General features: G+C 39.0%; 3 protein-coding genes across 3 annotated transcripts in view; 1 reads left to right on the top strand and 2 right to left on the bottom strand.

Annotated features, from left to right (window-relative positions):
* poln (polymerase (DNA directed) nu) overlaps positions 1-5,859 on the bottom strand; it is a 42,915-nt gene extending 37,056 nt beyond the window's left edge. Inside the window, exons 1-8 of the mRNA XM_057363389.1 lie at positions 5,737-5,859; positions 5,546-5,632; positions 4,635-5,443; positions 4,298-4,419; positions 949-1,502; positions 669-830; positions 390-502; positions 120-268 (exon numbers count right to left, since the gene is read on the bottom strand). Of these exons, the coding sequence (XP_057219372.1) occupies positions 120-268; positions 390-502; positions 669-830; positions 949-1,502; positions 4,298-4,419; positions 4,635-5,443; positions 5,546-5,625 (1,989 nt within the window). The 5' untranslated portion in view covers positions 5,626-5,632; positions 5,737-5,859. The remainder of the gene's footprint in view (positions 1-119; positions 269-389; positions 503-668; positions 831-948; positions 1,503-4,297; positions 4,420-4,634; positions 5,444-5,545; positions 5,633-5,736) is intronic.
* On the top strand, positions 2,639-14,390 carry LOC130544920 (prostaglandin reductase 1-like). Its single transcript, XM_057319140.1, is given in 12 exon segments — positions 2,639-2,911; positions 3,460-3,514; positions 5,792-5,924; positions 6,005-6,104; positions 11,570-11,695; positions 11,770-11,815; positions 11,943-12,002; positions 12,266-12,433; positions 13,218-13,491; positions 13,625-13,730; positions 14,030-14,148; positions 14,241-14,390. Coding segments are annotated over 10 exon segments (1,140 nt in total). The 5' UTR covers positions 2,639-2,911; positions 3,460-3,514; positions 5,792-5,894; the 3' UTR covers positions 14,352-14,390.
* On the bottom strand, positions 6,114-12,383 carry haus3 (HAUS augmin-like complex, subunit 3). Its single transcript, XM_057363511.1, has 5 exons — positions 10,736-12,383; positions 8,798-9,848; positions 7,807-8,261; positions 7,402-7,687; positions 6,114-6,919 (listed from the first exon to the last, which is right to left on the bottom strand). The coding sequence occupies exons 2-5, from the start codon at positions 9,755-9,757 to the stop codon at positions 6,704-6,706; spliced, it is 1,917 nt and encodes a 638-aa protein (XP_057219494.1). The 5' UTR covers positions 9,758-9,848; positions 10,736-12,383; the 3' UTR covers positions 6,114-6,703.
* Positions 14,391-17,482: the final 3,092 nt, after the last annotated feature.

Raw genomic sequence — 17,482 nt, 5'->3', positions numbered from 1 at the left:
TACAACACTGTGAGCAGCCTTGGAAGTTGAAGCTGTGTGATCTCCTTAGTGTAATTCCTAAAGTGACCTTGAAGTAGTATATCCAGATACGGCATTTTCTGAAATGTGTGTATACTGACCTTGGCTTGTCCGAGCACAGGTTGCAGTGATGTGCGTGGAACTGGACGTGTGTAGTGTTTGGAGAGCAGGGTCTGAAAGCAGGATGCGGGGTCGGCTGGATCTAACAACCAGGCTGCAATCTGAGGATCCATTATCGGACACCCCAACACTGCGTAGAACCATTAATACCAGTTAAACATCACAAACATTACCAACAATACCCCCCTTCCCGACTAAAACATCGTGTCTTCTATATTCAGACATAAAGCATCTGTTTGTGTATTTGTCACCTAGCTCCCAGCTCAGGTCTTTGCTGAAATGTCTCAGCGCTGTACGGAGTAGGTCTTTGGCTTTAAAGCACACAAATGGCTTTGTGCTGCACACCATCTGCAGCAGCAGTTCTCTATAAACACACAAACACAGTGAACATCTGTAACAGCACCTCTTTATAGAAAACTAATAATGAATGTCACATACCACAAGTAACAGAAAAATAGCAAGGCTGTCAAAATACAGTAAATAAAAACACATACATCTCTTTGTTCACTCCTATGCGCGCACACACACACCTGGTAAAGGCCTCCTGCTTGTGTTTAAGGTCTTGTTGGGCCCACGCTGGTGTCTGCTCTAGTCTCAGGTACAGCACTTTCTCTTGCGGTCTGTCCTCCAGACTCTCCGAGTCCAAATCCTGCTTCAGCAGAACCAGAAGGCCACACACGGCAGGACATGACCTCTTTAAGAGAGATGTCACACACATGCAACTTTTAAAATCCATACACATTACAATCATTAAGCAAACAACAAATCATCTAGATCACAAAAATCTAGATTTGGTAGCTCTGTAAACACGCCTGCTCTGGGTCCAGTTGTATGGTGCCATCCTGGTACACCATAGTAACAACTAATGCTTTTGCTCTTCCAGCCTCCTCACACACACGCTCTCGTTCGTCTTGTGAGAGACGGCCTGTGTCACACACTCTGGGATCAGAGGTCAAACTAAAGGCCCCTTTTGAGGTTGCTGTGGTCAACTCTTCATTTCTATCCGTTTCTGAAGGCAATGTATTAGATCCTATGCGACTTGCTTCAGAAGGCCTTGGGGCTTCGGAGAGGTTTGATTCCTTCCATTCTTGACTTGATTCTCTCTGGGGTCTTAAGGGATGTCTCGGTCTCTTGACCTCACACCGAGGAGCTTTTGTTTTTTTTAAGGGCTGCACTGCACCCTGTTTTACGGCTGCCTTGTGGGAGAGCTGTACTTTAGAGCTTGCGGGGCTGGCAGTTAGACTCAAGTTTCTGAGTGTCCTGCTGCTCTTCTCAGGGGATAAAGTGGTCTTACGAGCTTCCTGTGAGGGTCCAGGAGGTTTCCATTTTGAAGAATGTTTTGTACTTGAGTTCACCTTACCAGCCTGTGTTTTAAAACAAAAACAAATGCAGACCTCACTTTAGCTCATATTCACAAATGTAAAATTTCAAAATCATAACTACCAACGTGCTTAAGCAGAATTAAAAGACAAACTTATTAATGTGACCGCACCAGACAAATCAGCTTAAGAAAGCTTTAGTAAGAGAACATGTTGGCAGTCACCAGGCTGTCAAGAATAAAGCTCAAGAATAAAGCAGTTTTTCATGCTGATGCACCCACACTAACTCTTAGTGCTGCAAGGACAAGTTTTCGCCTGCACTTCTCAACCTACAAATGACCCCATGTGCGCGCTTCTTTACATAACAAGACATCTGCAGTAAGCCATTTCCATTATTCATTAGTCGGCTGTTTCACCTTGAAAGTTGTTCAAATAAAGCTACACATAACCGGCACTCTGGGTCAAAACATTTTTGCACACTGAATAATTGATCTTCAAAGAGTTGGTGAACTGTTCTGTTTTTATAGAATGTCTACAACTTAGTGTGTTCTTTCAGTTTGCCAGCTAGTTTGTCTCATATAATACTGTCTATGGTTTATGTGTACTTATTTTCTTTATCATTCTGACTCCTGGGGACGATTATTCCTTCTTTCAACTTCTGCACAAATTTTAATTTATTTAGGTTGCTGCTGCTTCTGCATTTCCACAATGTATTGCAGTGCTACTTACACCGTGTCTACACCGGACGCGACACGACAAAAGACATTAGAAACGCAATAGAACGCATTATAATTTTACATTTTGTCCACACCTGGATGCGACGCGAAAAACCCATTAAAAACAAGCAGGTTGTCGCATCGCACCCGGTGTAGACACGGTGTAAGAGTACTTATTTCAAGGAACAGTTCACCCAAAAAGAAAAATCTGTTCTTGGCCACCATTGACTACCATAGTACATAGGAACAATTGCTTTATAAATTTCTTTGGTCTGTTGAACACAACAGAAGATATCTTGAAGGGGCACTTTTGACTTCCATTGTCATTTTTTCTACTGTGGTAGTCAGTGGCGGTCCTTCCTACAGGCGACATAGGCGCTTGCCAAGGGCGCCATCTAGTGAGGGGCGCCAAATATGCGGCGAGAAAAAAGATTATAATTAAAATTATAGCGTCTATTTATTTTTTTCAACAGTTTTTGCCATCCCTCTATCTACAACAATACTTTGACATAAAAAATAAATTAAACTTAAGTAAAAGAAATGGCAATTCTGACGTGACCTTTAGCTGTCAATTAGCGGTCACAACATGCTAGCGCACACACTGATGCGCAGTCGGTCGGTCGGCTCGGCTGTGTTTTGACGGGTTACAGCTACGGAAAATGAAACGGCAAAAGCCATCCAGGGCGCAGTTTCGAAAGCGCAGAAAATTAGAGCAGGAGAAGCATGCAAAAGAGAAAGGTACGTAATTTTGATTATATATTTATTAGGGCTGTCAAAAGACTAATCGCGGTTAATCGCATCCAGAATAAAAGTTTGTGTTTACATAACATATGTCTATGTACTGTGCATATTCATTTTGTATTTATAAATACAAACACAAACACAAGTATACATATTTAGGAAATATTGACATGTATTTATTTATATTTACCAATAATTGAAATTATATATAAATGTTTATTCATATTTAGATTTTTCTTAAATATATGCATGGATGTGTATGTGTTAATAAATACAAAATTATTATGCACAGTAAACAGATAAATATTATGTAAACACAAACTTTTATTCTGGATGCGATTAATCGCGATTAATCTTTTGACAGCCCTACTATTTATTAAATTCAAAGAGCATTCATGTGAGTGAGTGATTTCGGACACATCCTAAGTGAATTTATATAAAAGAATGTCAAAATTAAAATGCTTAGCAACTTAATAATAATAACATTTGAAAAATGGAAATGATTTACTTGTTGATAATACACTTGTTTTTTTATATCATTTTAGATTCACTATTAAAATATTTGGGACCACCTGCAGCTGAATCATCAGGTTTCCTCAGGTGAGTTTAATGTGTCAGTGAATGTTTGTGATGATAAAAATGTATTAACTTATGTGAAAATGACAATATGTTGTGCCATGTCTCATCCAGTCAATGTATTTGCTCTTGTGTGTTCTCTCTATGTTTGTATATCATTGTTTAAATAAATGTGCAATTCTTTGGACAAGAGTTCTTTTCTCGTGGGGAAGGGGTGCCATCAGTCAAGCTCGCCTAGGGCAGTGTTTCCCAACCCTGGTCCTCGGGGCACACCTTCCAGAATGTTTTAGATCTCTCCCTATATAAAACACCTGATTCAACTCATCAATCAGGTGTTTCATATAGGAAGAGAACTAAAACATTCTGGAAGGTGTGCCCCGAGGACCAGGGTTGGGAAACACTGGCCTAGGGCACCAAATGGTCTAGGACCGCCCCTGATGGTAGTCAATAGTGGCCAATAACTGCTTGTTACAAGCATTCTTCCAAATATCTCTCTCTGTGTTGTTCAGAAAAAAAATAGATTTGGAACAACTCAACGGTTTATTTTTGGGTGAACTGAGCAGTATTGTCAAACCACATTATCGTTTTGAAACAGAATACACTGTGATGAAAGCTTCTTCTTGCAGCTTAAAGTGCAAAGGTAACACATAGAGAAACCTCTATATATAATCATTCTTCATAAAAAAGGCACAAAATTCAGTTCAAAGGTCAATCTTGGATCCAAATGAGCAAAAACCTACTCTCTGCTAAAACGAAATAAACCCACAAACTCTGTTCCATATTTAAGGGTTGGTGCATGTGCACTACCTGTGTGAGGGACTGGATGCTGGGCTGCACACCTCCGGGGGTGGTAGGCAGTGAAGGCTCCATCACGCTGTTTTTCTCTCCAACAAGCATCGGCAATGCAATGTTGTCAGGCTGGGGGAAATCTGCATGCATATGTGACATCATGACCAAAGCACATTTTGTTGTACTATTAGCTTGTACAGTAGATACATATCATCCTGAATCACACTCATCAAACAAATCTTATTGAAAGCACAGAAAGACAGAGTACTGACTTTTGCTTGAAAAACACAACACTTGTCTAAACAAAGCAGGGGCACTGGGAGAATGTGGTTTACATGTTAAACACTGCACTTACTAGTTCTGCCCTTGAGAATCTGACTTCTCTCAGATCCACTGTCTTCTTTCTGCTTCGATAAGTCCAGAAATTCATCTGATTTAACAGATGTGTCCGGATCACATTCATGAACAGTGCTGCTCTCACATCTTTGGAAATATAGACAGCTTTCATCTGAAGCAGACGACTGTGAGTTTCTTCTGTCTTGTGGGAAAAGGCTGGTCTCCAGACCCGACAACTTAGATTTTGGTTTCTCTGCATTTGATAGAAGACCAGTCTGTGTTTGAATAAACACAGCTTGGTCACACTCTGCTTCTCTTGAGATGACCCCAAAGTGTGGATAAACGTCATCTCTTTCAGTCAACTCCTTATTCATGAAACCATACTCTCCTGAATATGATTGGTTGCTACAAAATGGGTTGATTCTTTTATTCTTAGTCTGCTTGTCCACTATGAGTTCTTCTCGGGATGCCTTATGGCAGTTGACCATAGGCAATGTAAAATGTTCAAAGCTGCACTTTTTCATTGGAGGAGCTTCATGTGGATTATCGCTCACGAAAATCGTTTCAGCCAGAATCCACCTCCTTTTGCTGAAGGTCAGCCTTTGTCCCTTTGATTCTGTCAGAGCTGGGTTAACCTGGGTGATTCCCTCACTAAAAAAGCCAGGAACAGGTAAAAGCATCTCTCCCTGTGCTACTGGCTCGATAGACTGGGTGTTGGGTTGAACAACATCATCGACAGCAGCATGGTTCATTTCAATCTTCTCATCACAGAACACACCTCTTAGCTCAAAATGCTTAGAAAATTCCAATCTATTTAAATTCAAGTCTCTAAAATCAAGACAGAAAAAAGTTATGAATCAGACATCTCTGATAATAACCCAGGACAAACTGATACACTATTTGATCAGTGTTGAAGACACCAAAACTCACTGGCTCGGCTTTGGATCTTGAGAATAGTGCTTCTCGCTTTCTTTTAGAGTATAAAATTGAGAACTCTCTGATCTATCCATATGAGCGCTGTAAATGGTTAAACAAGACCTGATTTGAATAAAGTAATCATAGAGAATAAACACACTGACAAAACAATTATACATTGCATTGCTTTTTTAGATATTACTCACTTCGTTTTTTCTGTGAACAAATCTTGATTTCCATCATTTCTGCTCTTTTGTTCAGAAAGCCTTAATCCTCTACCACAAGAAACTACAATTTAAAACAACAGATTTCCTTTCAGTAACTTTCAAGAGCATCTACACAGCTGAAGGGCAATTGTCGTTTTATGTCTTTCTACAAATCATTTACCAAAAATGTAATTTCGGTTTTATTAACATTTCAGCTTTCTGTACATTGTCCAAATATTTTATTCTAATGTTCTGTCTAACTCACTAGCTCTGCTTCTGTCAGCTCTCTGAAGATACTGGACCCGAAGGGCTGCTAGGATGGTCTGGCCAGCCGCAGAGAGAGGGGCTGCATTCAGACTGCTACAGAGGTAGCTCTTCATCTCACAATCTGTTCTCAGTACTAAACCTGCAGACACACATGTAAATAACAGTATAACAAAATATGCAAATATTATTTAAGCAACACAACAAATTGGCTGCAGCCACTTTCAAAATTATTAGTGGAGACACATTATTGCAATTCTAAACTCACTGTCTATTTGTCGGTATAGTCAGATCTATCAGTTCTACACAGTCAGCTAGTACAGTAATCCGAGACAAAAAACATAATGTCTTGAGCAAAGAAACAAATGGCATTAAAAGAGTTTGAAATCAAGGTTTCACCAAAAAAAGACTTGAGAAGTAAATGCCTGACAAACAAATGTTTATTAACCAAAAAAGTATAAGAACAAATGTATACAAGGTGTGACACCAATGCAAGTAATTAATATCTGTTGATGCTGAACAAATTATTACAATTTATTTTAATGAAGGATAACCACAGCATAGAAGCAACATTGGTCCATGTAATAAGCTACATATATAACATATTTTTCTCAGTCAGCTTCTTCTGCAGCTTGGACCTACATGTTGACATTCATGTATACATGTTGACTGATTAACTACATATTTTATTTAGATTCCAATCCTACATAACCGCTGCTTGAGCTTCCATATCTTTGACTGCTTTGCTGAGCAGCCTAGGGTCCAGATGGAAACAGACATACAGTTCCCTCTCTCTCCTCAAGGAGGCACTGCGTTCCAGCCTAGCTCGTTTGGCCTTCAAGTCTCCAACTATGTTCTGAAGAAGCGTGTAAAGAGTCTTCTGCTTACCCTCCAACTCATCTAGAACTATTGTCATCTCCTAAAACAAAGAATATGAGTAAGACAGGAAGGGAGGACAGACAGAAAAGTGTGACGGTCATCGTAAAGGAGACAAGGAATGTAAAGTATATGTAACATTATAAAGAAAATAGCAACATCTCAAACATATTACTCTTGAAAACATGATGTTAGAGTGCTCTTTGTGTATGCTATTGAACACGTATTTGCTCGTGAAGAGTAATTTGCTCCGTTTAAAGCCAACAGAAGAAGGCATTTATCTGCAGTGCAATAACAGGGGAGTGAAAAAGAAAAAGAAAGCATTAGGTCTTACAAAAACAGATAAGAACACCACTGTGCAGGAAAGCCAGACAAAACCAAACCAACCCAACCACAAACCAATGCGAGGTGATGCAAAATAAGAAAGAAAAACACTTGACGAAAATTAACCTGCTCACGTTTCTTGGGATTCAAAGGGATGAAGAATACGGCGGTGAGGGTGAGGAAGAGAAAGACAATACATACCTGTGCATGAGGGCAGAGTTCCAGTGCAGATGTGGTTCTAGCACATACCTGCGGCCTCAAAAGAGGCTGCACAATGTCAGAGTATGCCATTTGGTCAAGCATATCACGGTCACGTTCCAGACGTGCACCAGTGTAGGCCTGTTCTCGTCTGGCACCATCCAAGGCCTCCTGTACGGTGGCCAGCTCCTCCTGTAGATTGAAGGCTGCTGCTTCCAGCCTACCATAAGTTTGGAATGGATCCTCTTGCTCCAGGGAGGCCTTACCCAACTCAAGAATCTGAAGCAACCTGAGGGATAAACACAGGATGCTGACTTACGAACTCTACCTGCAGAGTGAATTCCAGAACTTTGTAGATTTAAAAAGTTTGTCATTACATTGTATGTATCCAAGTGAGAGACATGTTACCTGCTAAAGGCTGTGTCCTTGGAGATAATGACCTGTTGTTTGGCATTAGCACCAAGATAGGGGGCCTGAGTCAGGTGAGGTTGTGTCAGAGTGTTCTCTCTTTGAGCAGGAGTTTCTGCCGCATGTTCCAGCCTCTTTGCTATTTCCTCAAGCTGCTCCATTACTCTCCTTCCCCTTAGAAGCTCCGTATCTTGGGCAAGGTGTACAAGTTCGAAGGAGGCCTTCTGACGGAGTAGCTGATCACGAACTTCAGTCTGTCTGGAGGTGTAGTAGTTTTGCCTGGCTACCTGAAGAGCGAGGTCACCTCGCACCACGGGGATATTAAGGAGGCGGGCACAATCTCGCAATGCCAAGCGGACTGGGTCTGACAGTAGAGACTGAATTTCAGACTGAATTGAGAGAACCTCTGAGCGAAGATCAGCCTCAAGCCTGCTCACTTGTGAGTAGCAGAGAGGCTACGGGGAGAGAAGAATGAGACAGAAAATGATGAGAAACTTGTTATATTTATTAGCAACCCATGCAGGTAAGAGGAAATAATACCACTCTAATTTGATTAAAACACTTCTGGCACTAGAAGTCTATCTAGATATAATTTGTTTCTTTTGTAGGTTTATCAGTTTATTTATGTTTGGTGATTTTTTCCTGTTTAATTTCTATATTGAACTCCAGTGTTCAATCTTTAATTTCAATGCATTTTATTCTTTTTTTTCCCCGTTTGCACAGTATATAGAGATACAGGTTGTGAACGTCTGTTGTCATCTACATCCTGTAGGTCAGTGGTTAGAGCATGGTGCTAGCAACACCAAGGTCATGGGTTCGATCCCAGGGATTGCACAAACTCACCAAATGTATAGTATAATGCAATGTCGCTTTGGATAAAAGCATCTGCCAAATGCGTAAATGTACATTTAATAATTTCTTTTATGAATATTTTATTTTGATACGTATATGTGCAGAATTTGCAAAATGATCAAAACATAAAAAGACTCACCTCTGTGATGTTCACCAGTTTCTGCGTGAGCCACTCCTTTGCTGCCTTGTCTCCATACTCCTCTGCCCTCTCTTTAACCAGCTGGTACTGTGCCACTATGTATGCCCACTGCAATTGTGCCATCTCCTTTTTCCTGACCTCTACTAGTACAGCAGCCTCTTCTTCTTCACTCTCACTGCAGCAGCTCAGATTGGTCAGCTGGCAGTGTTTTGACGTCTCCATTATGTCTGAGATTCCCTGAAAAAACTGTCGCTGAGTGTAGGCAGCTAACACTTTGGTGAACTGTTCCTGCTGATGGAGGAAGGGCTCTAGAGACAACTGAAAGAGGAGCACTGGTTGAGGAACCGATAGTGGAGCGGATATATCTTTACTAGAGGAACGAATGTCGGTGTGAAAAAAGCCAGCGAGCTTGGTGGCCTCCTTTGACAGACTCTCTATGGCCGAGTTTGTGCATGCGTTTTCAGCGGCTAAGGCAGAGTTAGCATCCTTTATCATACTCCCTCCATCCTGCAGCAGTGCTTGGGATGCAGAGGAGTTTGCACCCCGGCAGGTAGCCAGCATCTGCAGCTTGTTGAGTCTGCGTTGTTTTAGTTGCTTCTCCTTGTAGAGAGCTTGAAGTTCTGTCTCAAGATCCTCAACTGAAACATCTTCCCCGCCACCCAGTGCAGAACAGCCCTGTGATCCTACACCTCCATCCAGAGACGAACAGGTCTTAAGAAGGTCAGCTAAAGTTGCCTCATCCAAGAAGGGCTTCCCGGATTCTTGGAGGGCCTTGTATGCCTGCAGCTCTTCTGGAGTTAAAACGTTGCTGCGGTTTAGGCGGTTACAGGCGACACGTAAAAGATGCAGGTTATCTGGTGCTGAATCAAATAACCAGTCAAACTCAGATCCTTTTAATTTGGCAGCCTGTGGGTAACCCAACCGTGACAGCACCTCAACAAACTGTGCCCCATCCAGCATGGCTGCTTTTCCGAACAGAGTTGACACTTCGGAGTTGTTTCCTTCTCTTAACACGGATGGTCAATGGACATGACAGTAAGCCCAACTTATTCTATGCATTCATAAAGAAGAAAGTTCAGCTGAGGTGAAAAAGTAATACAAGCCTGAACACACACAATTGCTGAGCGAAATCTAAATGATGCTGTGTTGGGAGTCCATCATGAACAAGAATGGAAGAACATTTTTAGTAAATGCAAAACAATGACATTTAGATAATATAGATAGCGATTACATAATTATTTTGCCTAAAACAGCAAACGTGTTTGGAAATAACACTCTTACAAAAATGATCTATGGTTTTACTAGTAAGAATAAAATGTCTAACTTTAAAGGTTATTATAAACTATGGTTACCATAAATCAACCAGAGTTTTACCATTATATTTGGTTAAATAAAAGGTGATTGATTGATTGAATGATTGGGCAAAAAACAAGGTTGCACAAGAACGAAAGGTTGTTTTTCTTAAGGGGAGCTGTCACAAAACTGTAAAACAGTTAACAAGCCAGACAGTTTCTACATTAAACAAAACACTTCTCGCGAGAACCACAAACAATCTGTCACTGTAAGCAGAAACGTTAGTTTCAGATACAGTATTTATAGCCAACTAAAGTGAGAAATAAAGATTTTGAACATCATAAGCCGTTGAGCGACTTCTAACGTAATAATTTTAGTTATTAGCTTGCCTCCTGGTTAAGGCGAACGTTAATTCTCACCGATGCAACAAACGCTTTTGTTGGAGTTTTTAGATGAGAGTGAAACCGCTGTTGACGTTTGTTGGATTAACGTCATGAAGAATTTAACTTAGAATGTTGATGTTGCGGTCCGTTGGTGTTTGTAGAATTAGCCTTTAGCTAATACTGCTAATATGATTTAAGAGCAGATTTTTTTTGTCATAAAGTAAAACCTTACACATGTTATATACAAAAAAAATATTCGTACCTTGTAAAATATCCCGTTTGATGTTTTCAAGCTTGTAAAATCTTGTCAGTCTGTCTTCATTGCCACTTCCGAAATGCCCGCGCTTGCCTACGTCACAAGGCGTAGGGCGGGCAGTTGCTCAAACGTTTATTTTTTATTATTTACTTATTATTATTGACGCAGATGGTGGATGCGCGTCATAATACAGCGTCAAAATGTGTAAAAATGTATTTAAAAAGAAACATAACAATCAGTTGCTTCTTCAATTTTTACGTATCTGTAAGCCCCGCCCCCCTTAGTTACTGTTGCTAACTCGGACAAGCGACCGTAGTTCCTAATGTCTTTCAATTGCAGCTGTCAGTGTAAAAACCTCGTCCGAAGTTGTTTTTGGTACATTTTGGACACACTCTGTCGTCGAGGTGAATTCAAGTGGGAATTATAATCCACATCCTCCCTGGACACTTATGATATTACAATGTTTCTCTATGCTATGGCGCTGAAACCTAAAGTTGTCCGAGTTCCGGTCCCCCTGCAACTCATATTCAACTGTCATTGGCTCATCTGCGTTCGAGGGGAGGGGCTTACCGATAGGTCAATTGGTTTATCCAACCATATCAAAGCAAAATGTCACCTGACAAATGTAGGCTGTCCCTCTCAGTAAACAAAAAAGCGCATTGTGGGCAATTGTGAGTACAACAGCTGCAACAGCAATATCAGGCATTTAATAAAAGAGCTCTAAGAGCTTCGTGGACACAGCATAGGTAATATACACGAGTATAATCTTAAATTAAATCATTATGGTTATCTTTGTTAGCACATAATATGCATGTGGTATTATTTTAGCTTATTTTACAGTTAACGTTACGCAGATAGCTATGGTTCAAGCCAAAACTTGGGTCCTAAAATGGCACTTCGAGGGATTTCCTAAAGATGGCGACTTCGAGCTGAAAGTAGTAGAGCTTCCTGAGCTTAGAAATGGAGGTTTTGCCCTTAAGATTTCAGCTCTGCTTTTTTGCCCTTTTAAATGCAAAGTGGTAATGATTGCTGTATTTCAGAGGTTCTTCTGGAGGCCGTGTTCCTCAGTGTGGACCCTTATATGCGGTAAGCGAAAAGGTTTGCAATAAAATAATACCTAAACAATTATTTGTTGTTTTATACGTGAATGGTATTTTGTACAGAGCGTTTTGCACCCAAAATACAAATCCTGAATTGTTTGTTTTTCTCCAAGACCATTTAGTCGTGTTCGGATGCAGGATGGAGATGTGATGATTGGAACTCAAGTGGCCAAGTAACAACTGCACTCTGTTTAAATGATGGAAAGCTTGAATTGCCAACAGTTTTCTCATGATTGGAGTAGGGAAGCATCTGTGATTCATTTACAATCACTGGCCATAAGTTCAGTGTTTAATAAAAACATAAGGGTTGGCAAAGCTGATTAAAGTAGTGACTGTTATATAACGCATTTCTGTTCTCAGACAAACAATACAATGGGATATTTTCTCCTGGAGGAACTTTGTTTCATTTTTAAAATCTCTTTATTTTTGACTGTAGGGTAATTCAGAGTAATAATCCTGCGTTTCCAGTGGGCTGTCATGTGGTTGGTCGATGTGGCTGGAGAACACATACTGTGTCAGATGGGAGTGATATAACACGAGTTTTGGCTGACTGGCCTCAGGATGTCTCCCTCTCACATGCTCTTGGAGCCATTGGGATGCCAGGGTATGGACCCACTCCAGTGTTTCTGGATGTTAAAGGGATACTTCAGCCAAGAAACAAAATTTCCCCATGTTTTACTCACCCTCAAGGCATCCTAACTGAATTTGACTTTCTTCTTGAAGAATAAAGCAGTCGTAGATATAATACCAAGTATCCTTTTATCCTTTTAAGTATCAAGTATCTTCCAAGTGGTAGAATGGGAGTGAATGGGGGGCAATTTTTTGAAGCTCAAAAAAGTGCATCCATCGATCAAAGAACTGCTCGACACGGCTCCGTAGTCTTAACAAAGGTCTTCTGGAGTGAATCGATGCATTTGTTTAAGAGAAATATCCATATTAACAACGCTATTAACAATAATGTCTAACTTGGTAAACAAGCCTCTGGTTCACGCGCAGCAGAGGGATAAGGGAAGCTAGACATTATAGCGTTGTCAATATGGATATTCCTCTTAAACAAACACATCGATTCGCTTCAGAAGACCTTTGTTAAGACCACGGAGCCGTGTCCAGAAGTTCTCTTATCGATGGATGCACTTTTTGGAGTTTCAAAATATTGCCAAAATATAAAGTTATATTCAGTAAGGATGCCTTGAGGGTAAGTAAAACATGGGGAAATTCTTTTCTTGGCTGAAGTATCCCTTTGAAAGTAGATTACTGCTGAGTTCCACAAAAAATTAAATAATAATGTTCTTGCTTGACCTGACAAGCATTTGTTGCCTGCATTTCCTATGCAGATAAACATCTGAAAAAATGTCAATATATTTATTTACATTAGCTGTGCTCCACAGGCTGACTGCACTCTATGGTTTGGAAGAGGTCTGTGCCATCAAACCAGGAGAAACGTTACTGGTGAATGCAGCCGCAGGAGCAGTGGGCTCTGTAGCGGGTCAGATAGCCAAACTTAAAGGCTGCAGGGTTGTGGGCTCAGCTGGTGCTGATGACAAGGTGGCATACCTGAAAGAGCTGGGCTTTGACCAGGCTTTTAACTAAAAGACCGTCTCCTCGCTGGAGGAGGCACTGAAGAACGCTTCACCTGAAGGATATGACTGCTACTTTGAGAATGTAAGAATTCTCAAAGTTCTAAAGACAGAATCTAAAGACAATGGTGTTTTTATACATTTTATAAAGCTAAATTTCATATAAAATTATCTTGTAGACTGAGAATTTGAGTTTTAAGTTTGAATTTTGGTTTCAGGTTGGTGGTCACTTTTCCAGTGTTGCTATTCAACAGATGAAGACTTTTGGCCGTATTGCTGTGTGTGGAGGAATATCCCTGTACAATGACACCACCCCTCAGACAGGTCTGTCTCTGATCTGTGTGTGATATTTTTAGTGCTGCCATCTGTTGTTAGTTACAATTAGTCATTTACATTTACATTTATGCATTTGGCAGACGCTTTCGACTTACATTGCATTATCCTATACATTTATGCATAGGTATGTGCAATCCCCTGGGATCGAACCCACAACCTTGCGTTGTTAACTCTTACCACTGAGCTACAGGAAAGCTTTATAGTCAACATTATTAACCGAGACATGAGGATTTAAGTGACTAAGGACTTTTCCCTCATTTACAGAAGTGATGTTTGTGTATTTGTAGGACCTTATCCACACCTAACCATGATTTTTAAGCAGCTGAAAATGGAAGGTTTCTTGGTGGGTAGGTGGGAGCATAAAAATGAAGAGTCATTGAAGCGAATGTTGACCTGGATGCAGGAGGCAAGTTAGAGTCTTGATATTAATGTCTTGGCATGCTACAAAAAAACTCGAATTCTAAATGCGATAACATTAAGCTGTTTTTGTGATTACAGGGAAAGCTGAAGTGCAGAGAGCATGTTACTGTTGGGTTTGAAAATATGCCTGCTGCATTCATGGGGATGCTGCGAGGGGAAAACATAGGGAAGGCCATTATTAAAGTCTAATGCCAAATCAATAAAGGTTTCTTGTATAATTGTGGTAAATGACTGTCACTTTCGCCTTAATCTGTAGGACACAGAAATGCATGCTGTCAATCAAGAAAAAGGAGGACCACTGTAATGTTTTCTAATATTGTAAGAATGAGAGAAATACAATATTTAAAAAATGTAAATAATTTTAATACTAAAAGAAAATATTTAATTAAAATGATTTCTAAATGTTGTAACATAAAAGTATATTCAAATGAAAAAAAAAACATAGAACAGCATAGACTGGTCATTTGATTTAATACAAAGTGGGGATAATTTTGAAGGTATTAGAAATCATGTATACCAAATATATTTTAAAATACCAATTACTGCAGATGGCATTACATGATAGAAAACCACACTGTACTTCTGTACTTGGAGGTTTTGATAAACCCTTAATATTCAAACTTGTATTGCAGTTTGTGGTGCATCAGCAATGTGTCCCTACTTTAATGAACACTGACATGGCTAATTCAGGCATTTTGGGTTTTTATGCATTCTGGTATTGTTTAATATAGATGTGAATGGGGGTGGTCTGTGTTTGAGTGGCAGTCAAACTGTTTAAATGGCATGTGCTTAAAGGGATAGGTCACCAAAAAAAGAAAATTCTGTTGTCATTTGCTTACCCTCATTTCAAACCTTCTGCAGAACATAAAAGAAGATATTTTGAAGAATCCTAAAAAATGACAAATAAGATATACTGGATATATAAATGTACATATGTTGTAGTTGTATGAGTGCATTAGGTGAACACTGCAAAAAAATGTTAATACACTTCCTATAATAATTCTTAGCTGTTAATCATTATAAAGGTTTCGGGTTTAAAAATCCAAGCCACTTCATTGTCGAAAAAGCAGGTTATGTGACCGGGATAAACTCAACTTTCGGTTCCAGAAACGGGTAACTTGGAGTAGTGTGGCAACACACGCTCTGAAGATAACCTGCTCTGGAGCAGGTTATGTTTCGGAGTTAGTTAATTTCAAGTAAATGTTAATAAGCTTCAGAGGTTGGCTGTGCATGTGTGTGCTTTTGATGAGAGCCAAGTGGGTGTGGAATATTAATATTTTTACGTGTTATTATGATACATTTCAAGTCTCAATCATTGCGATTCATCATTCACAAATTTTATAATAACTAATAAAGTAAAATTTAAATAAAATAATTTGAGCTGTTCTTAATAAACTAAGTTAAGGCTTTATGTGGTTAGATTGAATACTGTACATGCTTTTAATTAGGTTTGATACTAAAACATCGGCAAATATTGCATGCATAAATGCACACCCTACAATTTTAACAGTTAAAAGTACTCTTATCCACTAGGTAATACTTGATACGTCAACGTTTATATTGTAATAAATGTGAATAAATTATAGCGTAGTTGTGGCTTCAGGTTACAGCATCAGCAGGTCAGGCTTTGTGACCCCAAATGGGATGACCTTACAGATTTGATTTTCCATCATCACTTTAATTTCGGGTACATAATAAAATGCATCAAAAGACTTAGATTGTATTTATTGAAAAATAATTTCTGATCCTCAGCCTCCTCTATGAAGCCAAATCAATTCTTGCTCCTCACATAAACAGCTCTCTATTTAAGGCATTAGGGACCCCCAAGAAGTAAAAAATAGACTTGGGAGTCCCTCAGATATTTTTATTTGAGTAAAAATGATAATGACAAATGTGATTAAATTCATGCAATGGATATGGTAAATTTCGTGAATTAATTATTTAGAATAATTTATATTAAGTTTGTTTATGGGCTAGTGCACTGAAATCATTGAAAAATCCCCACAACAGACTGACAGCCGGTCTTGTCACAATTTATATTTTTTAATATCTAATAAACTAGTTTCTTGCATTTAAACAAGTCTTTTGGAACAAACATTATTTTCACAAAGTGTCAATCATCCAGTTGTATTTAGGGAAAATAGTAAATACTACATTGGTTGCTAGAATTATTCTGTTGGATGTACACTACTGTTCAAAAGTCATTTCTGTTCACCAAGCCTGCATTGATTTGATCCAAAATACAGTAAAAGAAGCCTGTTCTTTTATGTAAGCCTGTTTTTTAATAAATAGTATATAGTTTTGCATATTATGATCAAATATATTGTGTATAATTTTATATTGCGAGACTAACCCCCACCTCCACCAAAAAAAGTCTAATGGTGGGGACCCCTCATAAGACTTGATTCAATTCGAGCACTGGTTTACAGATGTCTAGGCCATTACAAATTGTTATTTTTTTTCAGGACATGTTGTTTAAAATTTCATCACTTACTGTATACACAGGGCTCTCAAGTTTTATCAAAAGTTTGGAGTGAGATCAAATCTGTTAGGAGAGGAGCCACTCAAAGTTTCAGCAGCGGCCCCTCAGTCCCACCCAATTCTCTCAAGGTTTTCTGGCAGTTTAAATTTTCTATTGTTATAATTCACCAGCACAAATAAAAATGGTACATCTGATAGATAAATTAATCTAAATAAAATAAAAAGAAAATTGGCCCCAAACAAACAGTGCTCTATGTACATACTGTACACATACAGCAGGATTGTAGAAATTGTCCTGAGCATGTATGACAAGCTGTGTGTGTAAAGCATTACTGAAATGTTAACCAGAGTGCTCTGGTTTAAGATATGTAGTCTTAGCACAGCTGAAAAGAACATTAATGTAGGAGAATGTATTTTAATAAAATACATCTCTGGTACTTTTCTTAGTTTTAGGTAGCCAAAGTTAAGGTAAAGCATTAAATGTGCATTGTCTTTTCTATGCATTGTCTTTACATACTTATATGTAATCAGTTATTTCAACCAATAAGAATAATGACAAACTGTAGACAGTAAAATGATATCAACATCAACAAAATCCACAGCAGCATGGTTTATTACTGTTTAATGCTGCTTAAATGTGCCATGCTTACACCAATATTACATAATGTAAGATTAATCTAATTAAATTGTAATTTAAAGTGCAAGTTATACATTAAACATAAATGATAAAAAAGACAAAAACAGGCAGATCTCATTGCCATTGATTTCCATATTTATTTTCCCTATTTACTAGGCAGTAAATGGGGGATGAGATCTGTTTGGTTACTGACATTCTTCCA

The sequence above is a fragment of the Triplophysa rosa genome, linkage group LG1 (assembly GCF_024868665.1).
Source record: "Triplophysa rosa linkage group LG1, Trosa_1v2, whole genome shotgun sequence".
Lineage (NCBI taxonomy): Eukaryota > Metazoa > Chordata > Actinopteri > Cypriniformes > Nemacheilidae > Triplophysa > Triplophysa rosa.
The sequence above is the reverse complement of the archived record's forward strand: the minus strand, read 5'-3'. Positions and strand labels throughout refer to the sequence as shown.